General features: G+C 38.4%; 2 protein-coding genes across 2 annotated transcripts in view; both read left to right on the forward strand.

Moving 5' to 3' along the window:
• Nucleotides 1-17951, forward strand: part of LOC130136937 (disease resistance protein RPV1-like) — a 34505-nt gene extending 16554 nt beyond the window's left edge. The window contains exons 3-5 of the mRNA XM_056307561.1: nt 14275-14758; nt 17307-17835; nt 17943-17951. Coding sequence (XP_056163536.1) covers nt 14275-14758; nt 17307-17835; nt 17943-17951 — 1022 coding nt within the window. The remainder of the gene's footprint in view (nt 1-14274; nt 14759-17306; nt 17836-17942) is intronic.
• Nucleotides 17952-17976: 25 nt separating this feature from the next.
• LOC115687750 (TMV resistance protein N-like) lies at nt 17977-26109 on the forward strand. The gene is made up of 3 exons (XM_056307562.1): nt 17977-18384; nt 18848-19083; nt 25902-26109. Exons 1-3 carry the CDS (start codon nt 17977-17979, stop codon nt 26107-26109), a joined length of 852 nt encoding a protein of 283 aa, XP_056163537.1.
• The last annotated feature ends 507 nt before the right edge of the window (nt 26110-26616 follow it).

A 26616-nucleotide genomic window follows, 5' to 3' on the forward strand; every position in this document is an offset into this window, starting at 1 on the left:
TGAAGATCATAAGCAAAAACATGTTTAAATCAAACTATGTAATGTTTACATAGACCAAAAAGGTAATATATTAATAAAGATATAGCCATATTTTTTGTTGATTTAGGAAATGGATTTAGATGAAAAGACATTCTCAATAGTGAAATTATGCTGAAATGAAAAGACATTTTCAAAAATTTATGTTGAATAAAAAAGTCGCCCAAAAAGATACCTGAGCAATGAGTTATACTCTCTCGAAATCTTGCCTACTCAAACTTCTTGCAACAAGAGAAATAGCACGCTACGTGTTCTTATAGCTTTTTTCAATTATGTTTTAATAATTTCTTATTTGCCATGAGATTCTCCTCAAAAAGTTATGCTGAATCAACATCAAAGAAATCAACCAAAAGACAAATCAACATCAAAGGAAATTTGCGTTTCATGTAGAGTAGTAGTATTGATTTATGTCAGTAATTATCTAGATATTTTCTATAACACAATACATTGTTTAGCACAAATGTCAGCCTATTGCAAACGACAAGGTCAATTTTTCTTATATATTACTGTATAAATATGTTTGCATATTTTTTTCTTTCTACCATATAACCTCTCCTGCCTAATAAAGTCATAGTTACTTAAATATGTGAGCATAAATATCTTCTCATTCGTATGGAATTGATTTTACTACTTATTACTTTCAATATTATTAGATATATTAATTATATTTATGACTATATTGATACTCTAAAATATTCATCTCTTAAATTTTTCTTCCAAAAAGAAAAAAACTCTCTCTGTCTCACAATTGTTGTGCAAAGTCTATCTTACTACACATATAAAATATCACGATATAATTAAATATTTTGTATTTAGCATGAGACTTTAGGAAAAATTCATTTGAATCCTACTTCTTGGAAAAATTTAATCACATACTTTTATCTACGAAAGAAAAGAATCTTCTTATTAAATTTGACACTTTAACTATTGAAAAGTAGACTTTCACTGTTAGGTGTTATATTAGGTGGGCAATGCAATCATTTCAAAAAAAATAAGTACCTTGGAAGTCCTACTTGTCATAAAAGTGTAATTGAATCCTTCAACTTTAAAAAAAAAAGAATTAATTAAATCTTAAAACTTATCACGAAAGTGTAGTGGAGTCCTAAAATTTTCAAAAAACTACAATCAAATCCAATTGGTCCAATCAAGTCCTTCCGTTAATTGTATTTTCCACCTTGTCCCCCATTTCAAATAACTAATTTCATATAGAATATTATTTTTTCAAACTTTCTAAAGTCATTTATAAAAAAAACAAAGTCTGCATTTGTTGAAGGTTGTGTTTGTACTTTTGAAGGTTGCTTTCTGTGCTTGAACGCTTCTGTTAAAGGGGAGCGACAAGTGCCGGACGACGTTCCCACATATAGTTGCTTGGATTGGATCTTTTACGTGTAAAGTTACCCCTATTCAATGGCTGGAATTCAATTGCTAGGATCGGACGGTTCCCACATATACCTCTCGTTGCGCCAATTCAATGGCCGACACTACAAAAAAACTGGATTTTTGCCACGAAAATTTGCGACGAAAAAATTTTCGTTGCAAATTTGCGACAAATTTTCCAACGAAAAGTAAAATTAGTTGGAAATTTCCAACGAAAAATTTTTCGACTCAAATTTCGTTGGAAATTTCCAACGAAACAATTTTCGTCGCAAAATTCGTTGGAAATTTTCAACGAATTTTGCGACGAATTCAAAAAAACCCGTTATTCTTCAGCATTTTTTATATTTGTTGGAAAATTCGTTGGAAATTTCCAACGAATTTCAATTTTCCGGGCAATTATTTCAGTGCGTGAAATTTCAACAATTTTTCGTTGGAAATTTCCAACGAATTTTTTACAAAACCTACGTGGCATTTTGATATTGTTGGTTGGAAATTTCCAACGAATTTTCCAACGAATTTCAATTTTCCGGACAATTATTTAGTGTATACAATTTTCGTTGTAAAATTCGTTGGAAATTTCCAACGAATTTTTTTTCGTTTGAAATTTCCAACGAATTACAAAAAAACCCGTTACTATTCGGCATTTTTTATATTCGTTGGAAAATTCGTTGGAAATTTCCAACGAATTTTCCAATGAATTTCAATTTTCCGGACAATTATTTCAGTGTATACAATTTTCGTTGGAAAATTCGTTGGAAATTTCCAACGAATTTTCCAACGAATTACAAAAAAAACCCAATAATGTTCGGCATTTTTTATATTCGTTGGAAATTTCCAACGAATTTTCCAACGAATTTTAATTTTCCGGGCAATTATTTTAATGTGTACAATTTTCGTTGCAAAATTCGTGAGAAATTTCTCACGAATTTTACAACGAAAACCCTACTTCTTCCTTATTCAATATTTTCGCGCTCGTTATTCCCAATAATTTCAATTTCCACGTTTTCTCTCTCTCCTTCGCCTTCACCTTCTCCCTGCGTCTCCCCCTCCGCCTCCCCCTCCGCCTCCTCCCCCGCCGCCCCCCCTCCTCCTCCGGCTCCGGCTCCGGCGCCATGGACACCTAGCCTACAAGCCTCCGACGCCCCCGACGGCCCCGACGCCCCCGACGCCACCAAGCCTCGTCGCCGGCGAGGCTAGGAGACGACGACGGACTTGACGGGCGGCGGCCCCGAAGCCTGCTCCCGCCCCTGCTGCTGCTGCTGCTTCTTCTTCATCTTCGGCCATGGCGAGGGCCGAGCTCGCCATGGCCGGCGAGCTCGAGCTCGCCCAGATCTAGGCGAGCTCTGCCCTCGCCGGCGACGAGCTCGAGCTCGCCCAGATCTGGGCGAGCTTGGCCCTCGCCGACGACGAGGCTTGCCCTCGCCGGCGACGAGGCTGGCCCTCGCCGGCCATGGCGAGGGCCGAGCTCACCATGGCCGGCGAGCTCGAGCTCACCCAGATCTGGGCAAGCTCGGCCCTCGCCGGCGACGAGCTCGAGCTCGCCCAGATCTGGGCAAGCTCGGCCCTCGCCGGCGACGAGGCTGGCCCTCGCCGGCGGCGAGGGCTATTTTTTGATAATAAAAAAAAAAATTTCGACCAAAATTTTTTTTTCGATGGAAAAAAAATTTCCACGATTTTTAATTCGACCAAAAAAAATTTGTAGTTTCCAACGAAAAAAAATTCGTCGGAAAAAAAAATTCGTTTCCAACGAATTTAGCCACGAGTTTTCCAACAAATTTTCCAACGAAAAAAAATTTGTCGCAAATTTCCAACGAAAATTGAAATTTTTCGTTGAAAAAATTTGCGACGACTTATTACCAACGAATTTTTTTTCGTTGGAAAATTCATTGGAAATTCGTTTTCCAACGAATTTTTTCAAATTTTTCGTTGGAAATTTCGTCGGAAAAAATATGTTTTTTTGTAGTGCGATTCCCACTTTTCCTTGATTTCCAATTTTGCCCCTAAGCGTCCTCTCTCTCTCTCTTCCCTGTGAACCACGAACGATACGGCCAAACGCCACGAACACAGAGAAAGATCGGCCCCCCCACCCGCCAGCCACCGCCGCAGGAGCTCACCCGCCGGTCGTCATCGTAAGCCGGAAGTCGCCCCAAGTGGTTGAGCTCAACCCCAAGTCAGGTTCGACGTCACTGGCCTTGGACGATGCAAGGCTGGGAACCATGCGGCTCAAGGCAGAGTTGGGGACGCAGCCCCTCGCCTGATTTTCCTTTTGATTCTTTGGAATTATTTGGTAATAAATAAATATTTTCTTTCATTTTGGATTAATATCACTAAGAATCCCAAATTGGTACATCTATACCACATTCACCCAAAATTAGTTTTTGTGTAATAAAAACGCCCGAATTGGTACACTTATGCCATAGTTATCCCAAAGTAATTTTTATCCCACAATTAATTCCGAATTGGTACGTCCGTGCCACATTTACTCCAAAACTCATTTACCCTCAAAATATTTTAACTTTACCATAACTTCGGGTAGATATGACATAAGTGTACTAATTTGGAGTTTTTGATAATATTAGTCCTTCATTTTTTTGTTAGGGATAATATTCAAAATGAATGCACCAAATCAAACAATATAATAGACATGTCCTACATATCTATTCTTGAACTTCCCTCTCTTTGGTTAAGTAAAGAATATCTTTAGGACGTGTAGATTATATTGATTTTTAATTAAATGACGCTGCTTCCATTATTTCTAAAGAATTTGCATAGTCAGAATTGGACTCTTTAACAAAATATCTTTCACCGAAAATCGTTCATTATTTTTATTAATATAGATAGGTTCTATGGCGATTCCGGACAGGAAATATCACAGATAGACAAATGAATCGATAACTTCACTTCAAACGAAACCGAAATTATACAATCCCTGCCGAAATTTAATTGATGATGAGGCACCAGGAACTATAGCAAAAATATGTGCCGAAATTTAATTGACAACGCGTATCTAGAAAGTACAACTAAGAAACATGCCGGAATTTAGTTGACAATGCGAATTTGAAAACTATAATTATAGTACAAGAGTTGAAAGATAACATATTTGTTTGTTTGTTTGTGTGCAGAGGGAGCTTTCCAATAGATGAACACCAGTATTTATAGTGCTTACAACAAAACCATTTACGAGCAACTTTTCTCCAATTTTAGCCATGCCTCCATGTCTTCGAGAATCTTGGTTCTGTTATTTCACGTCACCATGATCTCATCTCCTGGTTGTTGTTCCCTAAAAACTCACGTCTCAATCTCTTGCACTTTGCTGCTGAGTTAACTCCATTCCTTCTCCCACGATTCACTGGACTTCATTATTTTACGTACCGGTGATTTTAAATATCATAAGCGAGTTTTGGTGCCTTTCAGATTTTCACTTTTCACTTGGTGTCTTAACCGGTAATCTTTCGATCTCCTTTTAATCGGTATCATTATCGATCAACTCTATCATGATAGTCGCTAACCATGCATTATCATGTGTTGACAACACAGCTCATAGACATCGATGTATATTAATGTCAATAACGATTCTCACGGTGGTCGATAATGACCCTGTTTCTGATATTGATAACTTTTAGCCACGTGCTTTACTTATGTCGAGGACCTAATTAATTTTTGGTACAAACGGAAACAAATGCACATCGCACAATATTTGCAAATGATGACGATTCGGGTTGGAGATTAATAGCTTTCGTGGCCTAATATGTGGTAGAAATTACAAAGAAGTTAGGTGTGCTGGACAATTTATTAGCCACTATTTTTAACTATCACAAGACTTCACCTAAGAGCTTCTATAATTGTTCTTTAGAGAAAATCTAGGAAACTCTAGAGAACGGATCTACAATTTTACGCGCACACAATAATTAAATCACAACATAATCCCTTAAAAAAGTATTGTACATATACTAAACTGAATCAGCACCGTCCTGATAGGATTCACATAGGACCCCGTGAGACCTACCATTTTTACTGTTCCAGATTTAAGTTATTATATATACAATAATCATTTAATAGTTTATCCAATATCTCTCTCCCTCTCCCCCTCCCACCATACACGAAATACCATTAATTCTCATATGAAACTTAAAATTCAGGTGTCATGTTCAACTCAAGAGCATGGAAGTTAGCATCCTTCCCGAAAACATAAACATAATTATCCCACCAATCACAATGATACAAGTATAACCTGTTAGTGGTCTGCCCTAGGAATCAATCAAGGTTGATACTCTAATATTAGTTGTGGATTAGGTTGTGTCGGAAAATCGACCTTCACTATACTTAGGTAATCATAATGTCTTGCTAGAGACCGCTTATGACTTGTGGGCCAAAAAAAGTTTTGAGCACATTGCTACTATTTAGTGAACCTATAGGGTCGCACACAATAGTGAACATACTTAATATTTTCTGTGCGCCTTGATCTACTTAAGAAGTAGATTTTAATTTATTTTCTTATTTAAATTATCTACTCGGTCGTGCGCGTTATGAGATAACGATTAAATGTACGATTGAATGTGGACGGTTTGGCGGGCCCAAATCGCCTGGCCCACTTCTCTTAATTCCGCTGGATAATGAGGCTGTATAAATAGATAGAGAATCGTTCTCTGTCTAGGGTTTTTCGACAGAGTATCGAAAATCAAAAGGCGTTCAAGAAAAAGGAACTTCAAGATCTTTCGCTAGCACATGGATCGTTGGAGAAATCCGTTCGTGTGTGTGGATACCGGTAGAGGCGCAACACTTGGGGCGCTAATCCAGACACAATCGGTTGCCGATTTATCTTCGATCTGCAAAAGGTACGTTTCGAAATTCCTTTTCGATTTCAATATACACATGGATCCTGTCTAAGGTTCTATATTCCGCTGCGTTGTTTTTCGTTGATGAACCCAACAGTGGTATCAAAGCAACTTGTGATATATTGAAGTTGAATCGAAAACCCTAATTGTTGATACATATGATGTATGCCTGAAATGAGTCTAAATTAGGGTTAGATGAATTTGAAATACGAATTGATATGATCAACTGAGAAGGAATGAAGTAGGGATGGGTCGATCTTGTTCTGCTCGCGCCTGGGGTGTTGCCCGAGGCGTAGACGGCGGGCGGAGACGGCGGCGCATCTGGGTCTGTTGCCTGAGGCGGAGACGGCAGCGCGCCTGGTCATCCGGCGCGTCAAGGACTCGAGGTGTTCGGCCAGATGTGTACAGTGAGGGCGTGGAAGGCGGCAACGACGAATAGTCTCCCGAGAACACAGAAGCGAGACCACCGCAAGGGGCTCTGCCCCTTGACCCCGCGAGGGGCGCTGCCCCTTGACCCCGTAAGGGGGCGCTGCCCCCTTGACCCCTGCATGGAATTGGTCGTTCCCGTATGATTGATGTACCTTTGTTATTATAAGTGATGTTTCGTTTATGTTCATAACATGCATACATTCATCACTAAATAAACATTAAGAGTCCCTAATAAAATTAATTAATAATATGATGCCTTTCCAATCATACACCTATTAAGACTTGAATCATCAATAAATGGGCCTGCCAAAGCAGGGTGTCTTTAACTATTTGAGTCAAATAGGATGGATAATGGTTATCCATAAGTAAAAATTGGTTTACTTAACGAGGCTATCAAAACAGTTTTGGGCCTTGAGGCATAGTGTTTGGGGATAAGATATGAGATGTCAACCCCAAGAACCAAGAGTTGTATTCGATACAATTGACAAAGAGTTGTCTACCTAAATAACTTAGTCTTGAGCGGTAAGCCAAAGTTTACTCGAGTCTTGGTAAAATATGGATCTTGGTCCACTATACTTATTGGGACACATGTTTTAAAAGTATAGTGGGAGTTTATTATAAATAATATTAATGAACAATTCACTTTGCATATTTGTTGTAGATAATGGCAAATAGCTCTGCATCACACTTTTCACTGCGATCTGTCCTTGAGAAGGACAAATTGAATGGTTTAAACTTGGTGGACTGGTATAGAAGCTTGAGAATTGTTCTCAAGCAGGAGAAAAAGGATTATGTCCTGGAGAAACCACTCCCTCAGAAGGCACCTCCTTCCAACGCTCCCCATGCTGAAAGGAATGCTTATCATAAACATAAAGATGATGCATTGGATGCATCATGTCTAATGTTAGCTACCATGAACTCAGACCTTCAGAAGCAGTTTGAGAACGTGGATGCCTATGATATGATCATGAACCTGAAAAATTTGTTTCAGGAGCAGGCACGCACTGAAAGGTACCAAACTGTAAAGACCTTAATTGAGTGCAAACTAGCAAGTGGGAGCTCAGTTAGCCCACATGTCATAAAGATGATAGGTTATATTGAAAACCTAGAGCGGCTGGGCTCTCCCATTAGCCAAGAGTTGGCTACTGACATTATTCTTCAGTCATTGCCTCAAGATTATGACACGTTTATTATGAACTATAACATGCATAATCTAAATAAGTCTTTGACTGAACTGCATGGATGCTCAAAACTGCTGAGCAGATATCAAGAAGGACCCTACCCCTAATGTTCTCATGGTTCAAAAGGGGAAAGGCTTTAAGAAGCCAGGTAAGGTCAAGGGTAGGGGCAAGGGCACTAAGCCCAAACCCAAATCCAAGACCAAACCGGGTCCGACTGCTGATGCTATATGCTTCCATTGTGGTGAGAATGGACATTGGAAGAGGAATTGCAAGAAATATTTGGAGGATCTGAAGAAAAAGGGAAGTGACACTTCCGATTCAGGTATTTATGTTATAGAAGTAAATGTTACTACTAGTTCTACTTCATGGGTATTGGATACCGGTTGTGGTACTCACATTTGTATGAATGTGCAGGGACTAAAACGAAGTAGAACACTTGCAAAAGGTGAAGTATAACTACGAGTTGGAAATGGAGCAAGAGTTGCTGCATTAGCCGTAGGAACATATGATGTAGCTTTACCTTCTGGCATGATTTTAGAACTGAATAATTGCTACTATGTACCTGCTATACGCAGGAATATTATTTCTGTTTCTTGTTTGGACAAGGAAGGTTTCTATTTTGATATAAAGAACAATAGTTGTTCGTTTTATCTTAATGGATTATTTTATGGTAGCGCCCATATTGTGAATGGGATATATGTTCTAAATCTTGATGTGCCAATCTATAATATAAATACAAAAAGGTTTAAATCTAATGATTTGAATCCAACCTACCTATGGCATTGTCGATTAGGCCACATAAACGAGAAACGAATTCACAAGCTTCATAGCGATGGACTATTAAATTCATTTGATTTTGAATCATTTGATACATGTGAATCTTGTTTAGTTGGAAAAATGACAAAAGCTCCTTTTACTAATCAGAGTGAGAGGACAAAAGAATTATTGGCCCTTATACATACTGATGTGTGTGGACCACTAAGTTCTACAGCCAGAGGAGGTTTTCAGTACTTCATTACATTTACTGATGATTTCAGTAGATATGGATATGTTTACTTGATGAAACATAAATCCGACTCTTTTGAAAAGTTCAAGGAATTTCAGAATGAAGTACAGAATCAACTTGGCAAGAATATCAAGGCTCTTCGATCTGATCGAGGAGGAGAATATTTAAGCCAAGAGTTCAATGGTCATCTCAAAGAGTGTGGAATTGTTTCACAGCTCTCTCCTCCTGGAACACCACAGTGGAATGGTGTCTCTGAGAGGAGAAATCGAACTTTGTTAGACATGGTTCGATCAATGATGAGTCATTCAGATCTTTCATTATCTTTCTGGGGATATGCACTCGAGACAGCTGCGTTTACACTAAATAAAAGTCCATCAAAAGCTGTAGAGAAGACACCATATGAGATGTGGACAGGAAAAGTTCCTAGTATGTCTTTTCTAAAGATTTGGGGTTGTGAAGCCTATGTAAAACGTTTACTTTCTGATAAGCTTGGACCCAAATCTGATAAATGCTTCTTTGTGGGATATCCTAAAGAAACGAAAGGATATTACTTTTACAATCCATCAGAGAACAAAGTGTTTGTTGCTCGAAATGGTGTCTTTTTAGAGAAAGAGTTTCTTACTAAAGGAACCAGTGGGAGTAAGGTAAACCTCAAAGAAGTTATTGTGCCATAAGAGGGTGTTCCAGTTCATGAGGAACCTCAATTAGATCTACAAAGAGTTGTAGAGTCTACTCCAGTGGCACCTATAGTTTGTAGGTTTGAAAGAACACATCGTGAGCCTATGAGATATGGTTTTCACGTGACAGAACACCGTCATCTATTGTTAATAGAAAATGACGAATCCACGACCTATACAGAAGCTATGATGGGCCCAGACTCCGATAAATGGCTTCAGGCCAAGAAATCCGAAATGGACTCAATGTATCAAAACAAAGTTTGGACTTTGATTGATCCACCCGAAGGTGTCAAACCTATAAGGTGCAAGTGGGTTTCCAAGAAGAAAACTGATATGGATGGAAATGTTCACATCTATAAGGCACGGCTAGTAGCTAAAGGTTTCAAACAAACTCATGGTATTGACTATGACAAGACCTTTTCGCCAGTGGCCATGCTTAAGTCCATTCGGATTATCCTAGCGCTTGCTGCATATTATGACTATGAGATATGGCAAATAGATGTAAAGACAGCTTTCCTTAACGGAAAACTAGAGGAGGATGTGTATATGACACAACTTGAAGGCTTTACATCACCAGATAACACTGGGAAGATATGCAAGCTTCAACGTTCTATTTATGGATTGAAGCAGGCATCACGGAGCTGGAATATTCATTTCGATGAAACTGTCAAAGAGTTTGGCTTCGTCAGAAACAAAGAAGAAGCTTGTGTATACAAGAAGTCTAGTGGGAGTGCAATTGTGTTTCTAGTGTTGTATGTGGATGACATACTACTCATTGGAAACGACATTCCTATGCTTCAGTCAATTAAGACATCGCTAGGAAAATTTTTCTCCATGAAGGACATGGGAGAAGCAAACTATATCTTGGGGATCAGGATCTATAGAGATAAATCTAAGAGACTTATTGGACTGAGTCAAAGTACATATGTTGACAAAGTCATCAATAGGTTTAATATGCAAGACTCCAAGAAAGGTTTTCTCCCGATGACACATGGCATAAGTCTTAGCAAGACTCAGTGTCCTTCAACACAAGATAAGCGAGACCGCATGAGTAGGATTCCTTATGCATCAGCTGTGGGATCCATCATGTATGCTATGTTGTGCACTCATCTCGATGTTGCTTATGCATTGAGTATGACAAGTAGATACCGGTCAGATCCAGGGGAACCTCACTGGATTGCTGTAAAAAATATCCTTAAGTACTTGAGAAGAACTAAGGATTTATTCTTAGTCTATGGAGATGAGGAACAGATCACTGTAAGTGGTTACACTGATGTTAGTTTCCAAACCGACAAAGACGATCTTCGATCGCAGTCAGGTTTTGTCTTTTGCGTGAACGGTGGAGCGGTGTGCTGGAAGAGTTCCAAGCAGGACACTCTTGCAGATTCTACGACAGAAGCTGAGTATATTGCTGCTTCAGAAGCATCAAAGGAAGCTGTTTGGATTCGAAAGTTCATAGAAGAACTGGGAATCAGTCCCACTAGTTCGATTCCAGTGGACCTCTATTGTGACAGTAATGGGCCATAGCTTTGGGTAAAGAACCTAGGTCTCATCAGAAGACCAAACACATACTCAGGAAATATCATCTCATTCGAGAATTCATTGAAAGAGGTGATGTCAAGATGTGCAAAGTTGCAACGGAGTTAAATACAGCTGATCCGTTGACGAAGGCTCTTCCACAACCTAAGCATGAGCGTCATTGTAACGCTTTAGGCCTTAGACACATTAGTGATTGGTGTTGATGTGAGTGGGAGTATATGCGATATACATTTTCATTGTTCATTAATAAAATATATATTATATTTGATTTCTATTTAATTTGAGTATATAGTTGAATGCGAAATCTTTATCCCCTGAATATTGAATATCCTTAATAGATAATCAAATACGTGATTTGATCGTGAAACTCTATTAATAGAATGGATATTAATATTCTAAATGTCCCTAGTCAATTGCCATTGTGCATTGGGAAGTAAATGGTGTTTGAGACTAGCATGTGAGTCAACTGATGATCAAGTTTCACGGGTTATGAATATAGAGATATAAAGTTGATCACATGGAATACATGTTGGAGAACATTGTATTGGACAGACCCACTATGAGAATACTGTAGGATTGTTATATAATGTCATCAGTATTTCTCATCACAACTATAGAGTATAGTCCTTTGACCTGAGTCTGCCATGGTTTCCTAGACGTGGATTGGCATGATTTAACATTGTCAAACATCAGCCGTAAAAGGTGATTATAAAGGTAATGGCTGAGCATGTCATGAATCGTGCTGAGTGATGTGAGTAGACAAGATGGGATTTGTCCCTCTCATATAACGAGGGTATGATTTGCTAGCCTCCCGTAGAGTTGAGACTGTGAAATGCATGGCCATGCTCAAGTGAGTTGAAGAGTCAACTACTTGTTTTGACAGTCTAACTGCGGTATCGGGAAAATGAGTTTAAGCTATATAAGGATGACACTTGTCCTGCCTTATGCTTAACTCGGAAATCAAGTAACAAAGGGACTTAGTTTATATGATTGGTTCTAGTGCAAGTGGGAGATTGTTAGTGGTCTGCCCTAGGAATCAATCAAGGTTGATACTCTAATATTAGTTGTGGATTAGGTTGTGTCGAAAAATCGACCTTCACTATACTTAGGTAGTCATAATGTCTTGCTAGAGACCGCTTATGACTTGTGGGCCAAAAAGAGTTTTGAGCACACTGCTAATGTTTAGTGAACCTACAGGGTCGCACACAATAGCGAACGTACTTAATATTTTCTGTGCGCCTTGATATACTTAAGAAGTAGATTTTAATTTATTCTCTTATTTAAATTATCTACGCGGTCGTGCGCGTTATGAGATAACGATTAAATGTACGATTGAAGGTGGACGGTTTGGCGGGCCCAAATCGCTTGGCCCACTTCTCTTAATTCCGCTAGATAATGAGGCTGTATAAATAGATAGAGAATTGTTCTCTATCTAGGGTTTTTCGACAAAGTATCGAAAATCAAAAGGCGTTCAAGAAAAATGAACTTCAAGATCTTTCGCTAGCACGTGGATCGTTGGAGAAATCCGTTCGTGTGTGTGGATACCGGTAGAAGCGCAACACTTGGGGTGCTAATCTAGACACAATCGGTTGCCGATTTATCTTCGATCTGCAAAAGGTACGTTTCAAAATTCCTTTTCAATTTCAATATACACATGGATCCTGTTTAGGGTTCTATATTCCGCTGCGTTGTTTTTCGTTGATGAACCCAACATAACCATCATAATAGACGCTTATATTACAACTTTTAGGGGAAATGATGGATGTCACAGCTTGGAGCATGTTAAAGATATATCTAGAAATTCTATATATCTCCCTTGATAATATCTCTTAAAGATTGTTCATTAGCTTACTTTGCTCGTCCATATCCTTGATTAATCCTAAATTGTAATTGCTATTGTAATATTCTATTACTTTAGATCTTTATTTTGTAAAACCTATAAATAGGCTCATGTATTCCTCATTATTGTATATACAAAAATCACACAATTCTCCCTTTCCCATTATTTTTATCATGGAATCAGAGCCTGGTTTTTTTTGCCCCTCTCGCGTGTACGTCCACCCCGTTAGTCAAATTTCACGTGCCATTCTTAGTCCGCCTTGCATGTGAGATGGGTGTTGAAATATCTCGCACCACTTGACAAGGGATTCATATGCTTATTATATACATGTGGTCTCCCAAACCTGCAAGTGAGATTTTGTGGAACTTCTAAAAATTTAACCTAAAAGATTTTAATATTAAATCACGCCTTAATCTAACAGCTTAAACTTTTTGAAAATCTCATCAAGCGAGGTACCGAGTTCAAATCTTTACATGCCTCTATTTGCCTCTCCAGTCTCCATTACATATTTCCACACTATAGTTTTAGGCAAACAATATTATTTACGCGTGAGGGGAAGTGACAGAATATGGAAGTATAGAACGTCTTATTTAATAGTGACAGTGGTTTCAAATCACTCCCTCCGTGTTTGTGTAAACCACCCACAAAAAGCCCAAGATCAAAGTCATAACCATCATGATAGACGTTTATATTACAATTTGTAAGGGGAGTGAAGGCTGTGTCACCTTGGAACAAATGTGCCCCCGGGCCTGGGCAAAAAGCGAAGGGTGGCGCTCCGAAAAAGTGGCCGGTGAGCACATTGTCAAAAAAGTGGGATAAATTTATGATGTTTATGGCTGTTTGGAAATTCTAAAATATTCTTCTAGTAAATTTTTCTTGGAAAAAGACGAAGAAAAAAATCTCTCTATCTCACGCTTGCTTGTACATAGTCTACTTCACTATTACACATAAAAGTGAGGGGTCCGATAAACCGGACAGGTGGGCAAATGGACAAAAAGAAACGATATGACACCAGCGTGCGTGCGTGCGTGCGTGCGTGGGCGCTCAGAGTTTTAATATCCATTATAAATAGGTCAAGGGAGCTTGCAATGTGAAAGAACTCGGTACAGCTCTCGCTTTACTTTGATTCTTGGGGGTGTTTGAATGGCATATTCTAGTAAGATGATGATCCAACTTGGCCAACTCAACAGCAACTTTTTCCCTCCCTTTCTTCCTCCTCCATTGTGTCACAATTCCAACTGCAATCCAACTTGGCCAAACAAGAGAGCATCACAATTCCAACTGCAATCCCCTCCCATCTCTTTGCCCTCTTTCTTTCCACTCCACTTCTCTTGTCTCAAACATAGCCTCACAGCCAGACCACAGCTCTTCTTGCCCCCCTCCTCCATCCCTCGGTGCGCTCACGATACATTCATCAGTTATAAACAGGCTGACACGCGCAACTTTGTGAGCCATCTCCACGATGCCCTCAAGCGGAACAAGATAAGGGCCTTTGTCGACCTCAATCTGGAAAGAGGACTAGAGATTGCACCAGCAATCAACAAAGCGATCAAGCAGTCGAGGAGCGCCATCGTCGTCATCTCTCAGACCTACGCCTCCTCGCCGTGGTGCCTGGAGGAGCTGGATAAGATCCTAGAGTGCAAGGAAACTATAGGCCAGCTGGTGTTCCTCATTTTTGTGGATGTCGACCCCCGAGAGATGCGCGAGCAATCTGGACCATTCAAGCGGATTGGCCAAAGTGAGAAGTGTTTCAGGCAAGAGAATGCCGACAAGGTCCAGAGGTGGAGAAACGCTCTCCGAAAAGCCGGCAATCTCACCGGTTGGTCTCTCAGAAACAGGTAATTAGTCTCTCTCTCTCTCTTTTTTAGTGCTTGCTTGAGAGGATTCCTGAAGGAAGTTGCTTATTTTGTCCAGGAAACAACAAAACTTGCTCTTAAAGCCCAATCATTTGGTCTATGGGAAGTACGAATAATTGGAAATGTTTGGAACCCTTTTACTGGGAATTGAACTTTCCTAGAAGAGGACTCCGACTCCATTGTTTGGCTCATCAAATAGCCTTAACATCGACATTGCAGTATCTTTTCGGATACATTTTCGAAAAAACAGCTGGCGGGAAAAAAGAAACGGTGTTTTGTGTTATTATGATTGTTCAAGTTGCACTCGTTGACACCGTCTGTTATCTTCTAGAAAGAAACCTTTTCTTTTACCGTTTATCAGATATTACCCTCGACATGTTTTAGCAGATGCTGCTTTCCTCCATACATAGCAAATTAGAAGTGTTCAGCTAAATAAAACGATAGATAACCTTCTGTTGAACATTAAAGGAGAAGAAAAAGAAATGATGGATGTCCCTTTTTTCCAGTTTTAACCCTCATTTCGCATTTTATATTTCATAACTAAACAAACAAGTTTATTCCCCTCGCTTCTTCCCTCAAGCATAAAGAAATCTCTAGTGATCAATGATTTTCGCCGTTGCCAATTTCCTTCTTGCATCATTTCCCTTACTTGCTCTGAGTCCCATTATTGAATGGGTGAATTCTAAAGCATATGAGCTTCTTTTTCTATAGGAGGTTATCAGAAGTCCCATGCTTTCTTTTCGTTAATATTAAAGAGAACGAAGATGGGCTAGTCCAGACATCTTTCACGGCCAATACAGGGTAAACCCTAGCAGTGATGCAACCCTTCCCTTCACCACCAAAACTCTCCCCTATGGAATGATATATCTGTCAAATACAAAAACGAAAAGAAAAAGAACTTCTTGTCAGTCTTTGTATTGTTTGGACTGTGGTACATAGCTAGGGTTTGAAAGAAAGTTCAGCCTCCACTTTGTTTCTCTTCTATTTCTTTTTTTATTGCCTGGTCTCTCTCTCTCTCTCTCTCTCTCAACTTTCTATATAATTTCCTTTTTTGGCCAAGAAGCTTTCTATAGTAGAACATCTTTTTCGATGAGCATAGAGAATGCTTTTTATCGACTTATTTCAATCCCTCTTCTTTTAATCCGTTGCTTAAACGATTAGCCAAAAGATTTTCTCTTGTTTGTGACATATCTATAACATTTTGTACGTGCATGCATAACCAAAAATTGCTAACTTTGGAATGTTGACCTCAAATTTAGCATAGTTTTTTTTAAGGATAAAACGTGAAAAATTTCCCTTGTATATCCATATGATTATGCGCTGTGAAATTTTATTTTTCAAAAATTTCACTCCTATTCCAAAACTAATTCAGACATAATGAATAGAAACTAAAAGACATTTCATGAAACTGTTCATGATTGAGTCAATTGCAGATGAAGGGTTAATCTTGTCTAGTGCTTCCTCCATCACTCCTTGTTCAAAACGAACAACAAGATGAAATTCGGGTGCTCCCATTTTCAGATCAATCTGATGATTGTAATACTAGAGTACTAGCCTAACAGATCCATCATATGCACGGAGAAATGGCTCATGATACAGATTAATGGAAATAACTCTCGAATTATACTTGATTGTTACATCGGTCAACTTTTATATATTGACTTATTTAGATATTTAGTTAAACATAAAGATGAAATTCGCATTGGTGTATGGCTCTCGGATGTCCAGCCATTGCATATTCTTTTCCATAGTGGCTATACTAAATCTCAAGAAAAGCAGTTATCGTTTAGTGTTTCATATATTGACTTATTTAGATTTATGAAGTAGTTATTGGAGTGTTTCCTCATGAAGAGTTACAATTAGTGGAAAAAAATGTATTTGCCTAACTTTCAAATAGTTATAGAATGATCTTCAATATTTAAAATAATCCAACAGATATAATCTTGACACTTAAGTCAAATTTTAATTGACGTTAACATAAAATTGAACGAAAACTTTTCATCAACGACGTGGGTCATGATTATAAGTTATTAATCTTCATGGATATTTTGTTGAGATAGTTCAAATGGCATAGATCGACACATGTAAAATTGGGATGTCTGATCAACATACTTTTATGTTAAAAGTGGAGGGAGGCATGTTTGAATATTTTATTCTCATAATTAACATGATTTTTTCGAGAATAGTATAGTCAATATTTTCAAAAAAGGCGTGACATATGCAAACTAGAGATCTGTATCATTTCCAATCAACTGAAAAGTATTAGAAAGGGGTTTTTTTTTCCCAAAAATAAGAAGAAAGAAAAGAAGGAAATCAAAACATGAAGGAGAGGGAGATGTGCCACGATTAGGAGAGCACATGTCAACCTCTCACATGCCACTATTTTCCATTATACCGGATTGGATATTGGATAGTAATTACCAATTAGATCGGATGGACGATTCGGAGAATATAACCTTATTGATATTTTCTTCATTTTTTACGAGCACGAATAACCAAAGTCACACCTTTAGTTGTTGACAATTTGCAGACTTGAAGCTGAATTCATCCAATCCGTTGTGGAGAAAATATCAAGAAGACTGAGCTGCTCACACTTAGACCTGCTTGCTTTCCATCCAGTTGGGTTAGATTCTCAAGTACAAGCCTTGTACTCTTTACTCCAATTAGAGGTTGAGGAGGTCCGAATCGTGGGGATTTCCGGGATTTGGGGAATAGGAAGGAGTACACTTGTGAGAGCTTTGTACGACCGAATTGCAGATCAATTTGATTGGAGTTGCTTTCTCGCAAATATGAAGGATATATCGAGCCAAGAGGGCCTCCTCAAAATGCAGGAGACGCTTTTCGGTGACATTCTTGGTGACGATATTCATGAAGTAATGAACTTGATGAGGAGTAAGCTTCACAACAAGAGGGTTTTATTGGTCTTTGATGATGTGGAAGGGTTATCGGAGCCACTCATCCACCTGATAGATGCAATAAACTTAGGCTTGGGAAGTAGAGTCATTTTGATCCCTCGACACGGCGAAACCTTAACCGGTCTATGCTGGGAAATCTATAAGGTAAGAGCGTTGAATGATGATCAAGCTCTTGAGCTTTTCAGTTGGAATGCATTCCGAGAAAGATATCCTAAAAGTGATTATAAGATGCTCTCCAATTGTTTCACCAGTTTTTCTAAAGGGCTTCCTTTCATACTCATCGTGATGGGTTCTTTCTTAAATGGAAAAAGCGTCAAGGAATGGCAAGGAGCTTTTGATCAACTAAAAGAAATCCCTCATGGAAAGGTTCATGAAGTACTGAGGATTGTTATCGATGGCTTAGAGGCCAACGAGAGGACGATTTTTCTCGACATCGCATGTTTTCTTAATGAATATGACAAAGAAGAGATCATCAAGTCCTTAAACCAATGTGGTCTCCTCGCCAATAGTGGGATTGAAATTCTAACTCAAAAGTCACTCGTATACATTGATGAAAATAACAAAATATGGATGCATGATTTGCTTCAAGAAATGGGTAGACAAATTGTAACTCAAGAGTGCTCTGAGAATCCCAGCAAGCGAAGCAGAATATGGCGTCATGAGGATGCTCTACAAGTGGTTAAGCAAAATTCAGTAAGTTTAAGCATGTCCTAAAGAGAAATTAATTTGAACACGTAAGCATATCATCTTTTTGTGGACTTCGCATTTACATGTGGTTTAAAAAACTTTAGATTGCATACTCAGGAGAGAAGCAAACGCAATTTTTATATTCGCCAATTAGGGTTTAGGCAAGAAATTAGGGTTTGAGACAATTATCATGTACTTCGTGAATTTTCTCTCTAAACTGACAGTGTCTATTGTCAAGTTGACGGTTATATAACCTAGTATAAGTCCTCTCATTTTCCCTTTCATCATAAGATGGATATATCTTCATTTAGAAACAGCTTGTGTCATAATAGTTTTTAAGCCAGCACATTTTCGAACATAATTCAAACGTTATTGTTAGAATTAGACTTGTTTTTTTGGAACGGCCTAGATATCTTATTAGTTTCAAGTGCTTGTAATATGCATAATCATTTTAACTGCGCTCTAACAGGGAACAGATGCCATTGAAGCCATTAAACTAGGCAAGGTTGATGTAGAAGACTTGATTCTGCATGCAAACTCGTTCAAGAAGATGAGGAAGCTCAGGCTACTTATAATAGCCGATCATGTCCCTCACTGTGGGCCGGCTGGACATCTATCAGAGAAGTTGCGGACGCGTTTCGCACGGAACGGCAGTATTATGTTCGCATGTTGGGAGGCGCTGGTGAAGCGAATTTCCAAGTTATGGTCCCGCAAAGCCTGAGGAACATCATCGACCGATGCGAGGGGGCGCGTAGGAAGAAACTCCTAAGAAAATGGTGAATTAGAAACGAAAATGGTTGACCTTCTTGTAAATATTTGATCCCCCCCTTCCCCCGTCACTTTTAATTTAATAAGTCTACGGCTCTCTATCTCATGTTTAAATACTCATATTTAATGTCTCGTCAAATTATTACTTTTCGTTCGCTGACCTTACTTTTCGTTCATGTACTTTCACTACTTTTTCGTGTTCCTTAATTTCTTACGAAGAAATTGAGGAACGTTAAAAATATCAAGATTGAGCAATGTTAAAGATATAAAGAGTTGTCTTGTAAATTAAATTACGAAGAAATGTGAAGATCTGTCAATATTTATTTAAGTTAGTACGCACATTTAAGCACCCAATAGAAAAATTATGACATGAATTAGCCAAGCAAATTTACAATACATCTTAATATATATGGCATCATGATTTTGATTAATCTATCCCATATAAGAAAATATTATCAATTATATACTTTTTTAGGATATTATACATATATTAGCTAACAACACCGAATATTATGACATTCCGATTGTTCCAAAATTCCATTGATGATTCAAGCACACAATAAAGATTCTTCATATGTCGGGTCAACCGGATCGAAACAAGTTGACTTAAAAAAAAAAAGGGAAAAAAACCCCGACCCGAAAATGTTCAAGTCCGAGTTGGGTTCACTTGGTTCTTTTTCGCGGGTTGCCACAAAGTCCACCAGTACCCTATTTTTCAAGGCCTAATTCCCTAAAAATCCCCCAATTTTAGGTCAAGTCCCAAATCTGCCCCAAACATTTTTTTGTCTTAGAAAAAACATTAAACTTTAGGTCTAGTCTCAAATCTGTCCTAAACTTTTTCTGTTCTCAGAAAAAACCCCAAACTTTAAGTTTAGTCCCAAATTTGCCCCAATTTTGTTTTGTGTAAAAAAAATCACCAAATTTCATTCTATTTTCAAATTGACCCCATGATCCAGTCCCGACTTGACGTGTCATTTCCACGTCGATAACAATCCATATCAGCAAAGTAATGAGGCGATGGGTACGGACCGACGTTGCATTTCCACTAGATAACAAATCTAACCCAATAAAAATTGTTGAAATTCTCCAAAATAAAATCGTTCTAGGATGTGAAAGTTAGGGACGATAACAAATCCACCCCAAAAAACTTTTTTTGGTCTTAAAAAACCCCAAACTTTAGGTTTAGTCCAAATTTGCCCCGAACTTTTCTTTGTCTAAAAAAAAGCCCAATTACTTTGCTGATATGGATTTGTTATCGACGTGGAAGTGCCATGTCAAGTTGAAACTAGATCACAGGGGTAGATTTTTTTAAATAGATTGAAATTTGGTGATTTTTTTACACAAAACAAAATTCGGGCCAGATTTGGAACTAGACTTAAAGTTTGGGGTTTTTTCTAAGACAAAAAGAAGGGCAAAAGGACACTATAAGTGCCATAACTTGTGTACGGAGATCACTTTGGTGCCATAACTTTTTTTCGGATCACTTTGGTGCCAAGTCGGAGGAAAAACGATCACTTAAGTGTCATAAGTTTTTTTTGGATCACTTCAGTGCTAAAATTTTTGAAAAACGATCACTTAAGTGCTAAAATTTTTTAAAAACGATCATTTAAGTGCTAAAATTTTTGAAAAACGATCACTTAAGTGCCAATCTCCGGCGAGCCACGTCAGCTTCAGAAATTAATAAAAAAAATGCCACGTCGGATTTCCGGCGAAAAATTGTGTACAGCACCGGAGTTGGCACTTAAGTGATCGTTTTTCAAAAATTTTAGCACTAAAGTGATCCAAAAAAAACTTATAGCACCAAAGTGAGCGCCGTACACAAGTTATGGCACTTGTAGTGTTCTTTTGCCCAAAAAGAAGTTTGGGGCAGATTTGGGACTGGACCTAAAGTTTGAAGTTTTTTCTGAGACAAAACAAAGTTCGGGACTGATTTGGAACTTAACCTAAAGTTTGGAGTTTTTTAGGGAATTAGGCTGGCAGGTTTGAGCAGGTTGTCAGATTCGGGTCCATTTTTACCGGGTCTAAATTTGAATAACATTTTAAATTTTGGTGAGTTTACTTTTACTTAATTCCAAACCACCAACAAAAAGCCTTTACCCGTTTTCACGAAAACACTTTCGAGAACAAATATTTTGATAATTTGATTACTTTGTGGTCGAATTGGAACTCAGCTTTGATTTGTTTTCCCAATCGTCTAAAGTCAGATTTCATGCTGGAGCAATTAGCCCCGCACTATGTCTATGTAATTGAGCCCTTGAGGTGTGTGATACAAATAAGAGACCTTCCTCCATAAGTTCTCTCTTTGAATCCTTGCTTCCTCCAAGTTGAGTGAGTACATGAATTTTAATTTTGAACAATCTATGGTGTTGAACATACTTCTCTTTGGACTCGTTTGATAAAACTGAAAAGTAATTGCTGAAAATTTAGGCACTGAATCTTAAGTGTTTGACAGTTCTAAATGCTGAAACAGAAATAAAAAGTTGTTTGACATTAACTTAGCATTATTAATTTCTTATCGTACACGGAATTGTGATCAAATTATTTGTACGTTTTATCAATATAAATAGTGAGATTCTACTTACCATCAATTATTCTTACTACTTAATGAACTAATTAGTAACCCTTTCGTTACTTAATCCCATCAAGTGTTTTTATTACTTAATCAAATCTTTTAAATCATTGTATAAACTCCCAACTCTAGGTCCAATCCCAATTGTAGTCTAAACTTTTTTTGTCTCATAAGAAAATCAACTTTTACTTGAGTCCCAAATCTGTCCTCATTAACCCTCCATCCAAAATTTCTCATCGGCAACCAAGATGTGGAAAACTTCCAAATGCAAGTTGTCCAGAGTCTCATGCCGAGTGTCCCGAGCGCAAGCTCTCCAAATGCGAGAGATGGAAGATTCCCAAGCACAAGAGATTGAAGACTGATCGCAAAATCGAAGATCCCCAAACAAGATGGAAGAAAGACTCTCTTAAGAGTAAAAAACAATTGAAGAAAGGTAACCCTAATTGCTCTAGTTTTACTCTAATTTCAAATCCAAGAAGATGTCGTTTGGACTGACAGGAAAATTCAACTCTAAAAGGCGTCTTCTTGGATCTAAAATTTGGAGAAAAACTAGAGTAATGACATTGAAATGCCACTTAGGATCACTAAGGGCAATTTTGGTCAAAGGGTTAACGAGGGTAGTTATGAGACTCAAGTAAAAGTTTGTGGTTTTTTATGAGAAAGAAAAAGTTTATGGTAGAATTGAGATTGGACCTAAAGTTGAGGGTTTTTTATGAGACAAAATTTTTTTATGGTAGAATTGGAATAAGACCTAAAGTTTGGGTTTTTATGAAACATAAAAAAGTTTAAGATAGAATTTGGATTGGAGTTAAAGTTGTGGGTTTTTTAGGGTACTACATCGAACAGGGAGGGACAATCAATGTTAGCGACCCCCTCTAATTGTTAACATGATGGTTTTGTATCCGCTATGGAATCTTTGGTTTGAGCCATAAATAATTCGCACCACATGTGATCCAAAAGGTTCAAGATTGGCGAGTCCGTCATCACAGTTCCACCAAGATGTTAGTAGCCAGGGACCCTGCATCAAGACGAGGAGAAGACAATTTTGGAAGAGAAGTGTCAGAGATGGATGGAAGTGTGGTATCTTCTAGAAGCAAGTCCACTAAAGGATTGGTAAAAAAGGGAACATGAGCAGAGGTTTCGAAGGGACGAACAGAAGAGAAAATCTTGTGTTCCCAAAAGGTAACATGACGGGACACACGAAGGTGATTGGAAACGGAATCTCAACATCTATACCCTTTATGCTCAATGCCATACTCAAGAAAGCAACATAAATGGGCACGAGGTTCTAATTTCATGCGTTCATGCAAAAGAAGGTTCACAGAACAAGCACTACCAAAGGAGAGGAAGACTATAATTTGGGATACTACCATACAAACACTCATAAGAAGAAATGTTACCTATAATGGGTGATGAGGTATGGTTAATAGTGTAAACCGCAATGTAACAAGCTTACCCCCAAAACTAGTCAGGACAAGAGGTAGAGACGAGAAGAGTACGTAAAACATCTAAAATATGCTTATGTTTACGTTCTACTCTACCATTTTGCTGGGAAGTGTCGGGACAAGTACGATGAATGATAGTACCATTTCGAAAAAGAATTCCCATGATGGGGGTGGGAGATGGTCCCCAAATGTCAAAGTGAATGAGATCAAAAGGAGCATGAAATACGTGATTCACTAGTCTAAAATAGTAAAGTATGATGTTTTCCCAACTTAAAAGGCAGACAATCAAAATGTCTAGTGTCAACAAAACCTAAATTACCACTTGAAATCAAGGCACTTAACCTAGAGAAAGAAACATGACATAACCGAGAATGCCAAGTTTCAGATGACATTGTAGCAGCACAACCATCAAAAGAGGTCGGAATCTTAGTGAAACAAGCACAAAGAGGCGCCCCACTTTATGGCCCGTCCCAAGTTTCTGTCCCATCTAAGGATCCTGCACATGACAACCATGAGAAGAGAACTGAATATCAAAATCAAGTTCACACAATTGTCCGATAGATATTAAGTTTAGCGAGAGTTTAGGAACCAAAAAGGTGTTAGGTAAAGATAATGTAGATGTAGAGTGCTTCATGTATGACTAATTGTCCTCTATGAGTTATCGGCTATATGAATAAGAGGTGCACGTGAAGTGAAAGATTTAGACTGAAATAAAGTAGAGTTGGATGTCATGTGATTGCAACAAACAGAATTAAAAAACCATGAATCAGAAATACTTCGAGTGGCAGACATAGCAGAAGTGCTAGGAACAGAAGAGCTAAAGGTACCAAATTCTCGAATAATGGAACGAAGATTCTCTAATGACGGTGTGATGGATGATCCATGGGTAGAAGTCTCTACGAGGACAATTGAATATATTATGCATGACATGTAATGTGATATAAAGGCAGAAAGAATCTACAGTTCTATCTTGTCACGACCTTCCCAAAGGTGCACCACCTAAGGTTTAACTAATAGATTACTAAGACTAAATCTAGCTCGGGCTCTCCTAAGCACATACCAATTCGCGACTTAAGGTTTAAGTTCTTAAACATGCATATTATTTATATCCAAGAGTCACCACTAATCGATTTATGGTGGGTCGATTAGAAATCCAAGCAAAGTAATGGAACGATTACTTTACTTTTACTAACTAGAGATTGTAGATTCGAGGACTTGGTTACACTAAATTATTTTAATGCCCTTTCGGTACATTTTCTCTTTTAATTTAAAAAAAAAATTAGCAAGCAGTTTGGATTGATTTTAACTTAAACACTAACATGCAGAGAGTGATCATGTGGGTCTGCAACCATTTAAAAAAATAACAATCAATAAATAAAGCAAATGAATTACAAGAAAACAAAGACACGAAACACACTAGAGCAATCAAAGCATTTTTTGGGATTTTCTTTTATTTTGAAATAAAGTCTAATCTACATGACATGCAATTTCCTAACATGCAAACTATATGAGATGCATGGGATATATTTTTGTGTTTTTTATTTATTAAATTCCGAATAAATGATTATTCTAACTTAAACATGCGATACTTTCTCAGAAAAGGAATCTAACCTATTTCAGGTGATATTTTTTGTATTTTTTTTAAACGGGAAACAAATCAATTCCAATCCACAAAAATAGGAAGAGATAACATTGAATCGCCCAAGATATCCACCAAGATTCAAATAAAAGATTACGATATCCGAAAAAAATAATTCGTCGTCTCGCGTCTCAAATTAACGATAACACAATCTTAATGAAGCACCTACCCGACTTGATAATAAAATGGGAAAATGATACAAACAGTCCCTGGACTTTGACCAAATGTACAATTTGATCCCTGAACATTTAATTTGTTCAATTTAGTCCATAAACTTTAGCTTAATATTCAATTTGGTCCCTGAACTTTTAATCTGTTCAATGTGATCCCTGTACTTTTAGTACATATTCAATTTAATCCCTGAACTACATAAAAATGTTCAATGTAGTCCTTCAAGTTCAGGGACTACATTGAACATTTTCATATAATTTAGAGATTAAATTGAACATGTACCAAAAGTCCAGGGATCATATTGAATAGATTAAAAGTTCAGAGACCAAATTGAACATTAAGTTAAAGTTCAGGGACTATATTGAACAAATTAAAAGTTTAGGAACCAAATTGTACATTGGGACAAAGTTCAGGGACTGTTTGTGTCATTATCCCTAATAAAATCAAACATAATTAAAAATATGACCCGTCGTCTCACGGCCCAAATTAGTAATTCGATTTCATTTCATACACAATAAAATCCTAGTCGGATAATGCCCAAACCACTCAAAATTACATTAACATCAAATAATCCAATTTAGGTAATAAAATATTGAGACCAAATTTGGCTGAAGAAAATTACCTAGTTCGGATGATTCGCTTCCAAAACGGGACCAGCGGATGATGGCGGACTCGACGGTGGTTTCACAGCAAACCTGCCAAACAGAGAGAAGCGGGTCGCGGGCTTGCTGGTGTTTCGCCACTGTGAGGGACTAGGCTCGGTGGCCGTCGAGCTCTCGGTGGCTAATCAAGCTCATTGCTGGTGCGAGTGCGTTGGGATTTCATCGGAGCTGGAACACTGCAGAGAGGCTCGCCGGTGCTGCTTGGAACGAACTAGATGGCTTGGACGTGCGCAAGAGTTATTGGAGTCGTCCAGATTGTGTCTCTGCAGGTTGTCGTGCAGCAACGATAGTGATGGATCGAAGAAGCAACCGCAGTCATCGTCGACAACGGGCGAAGCTCAGTGCAGCACATACGTCGTTGGGCCTGACCGTCATGAGGTGGAGCAGTGGGCCATCGTGGGACAGACCAACGACGTCGACGGGCGCAAGCTAAGACAGGAACAACGCAAGCAGGCGGCGTCTTCGGTGGCTGAATGACGTCCCAAGTGTGGTTGCAGCAGTGGCGTTGCTGGTACGAGAACTTGGGCACGGCCGTTGAAGGTGGCCAGGCTTGAAGACGAAACCTCTTCTCTCCCGTGTTCTAGCCGTCCCTCTCTCTATGGCCGTGTATTTCAATATGTCGCCTCTCAATGTGGCCGTGTATGGAATTGGCTGGCCCCCAATGTGGCCATGTATTCAATGTTGTGTCGGCACTCCTCGTCTTGTAATGATTCTTTTTTATATGAAAACAACATTGGGCCCTCGAGGAAAGAACGCGATGCGGCTTTCAATTGCGGATGCATTGAAATATATATTTTTTATTCTTTTCCTTCTTTTGTTATTTCTCAAGAACCCACGTCTTCTGACCAATCCTTTTTTTCCTTTCTTTAATCCCTTTTGTCCGCAAGTTTGTAGCCACCAGCTCGAGTGAATCCTCTTTCCTCAATTCTTGCTCCGATAACGCTCTACTTTCCAATTGTTTCTTGACCAAATTTTTGCAGGCAA

The sequence above is a fragment of the Syzygium oleosum genome, unplaced genomic scaffold (genome assembly GCF_021117445.2).
Source record: "Syzygium oleosum isolate NSW1041296 unplaced genomic scaffold, Sole_v2.1 Sole_v2.55, whole genome shotgun sequence".
Taxonomy (NCBI): domain Eukaryota; kingdom Viridiplantae; phylum Streptophyta; class Magnoliopsida; order Myrtales; family Myrtaceae; genus Syzygium; species Syzygium oleosum.

Excerpts from the sequence above, each read along its gene's own strand:
- LOC115687750 (XM_056307562.1), top strand. The coding sequence starts at position 17,977 with ATGGGTTCTTTCTTAAATGGAAAAAGCGTCAAGGAATGGCAAGGAGCT. Across the intron at positions 18,385-18,847 it reads AAGTGGTTAAGCAAAATTCA|GGAACAGATGCCATTGAAGC; the intron begins GTAAGTTTAAGC and ends GCGCTCTAACAG. Across the intron at positions 19,084-25,901 it reads AAGCGAATTTCCAAGTTATG|GTTGTCGTGCAGCAACGATA; the intron begins GTCCCGCAAAGC and ends GTGTCTCTGCAG.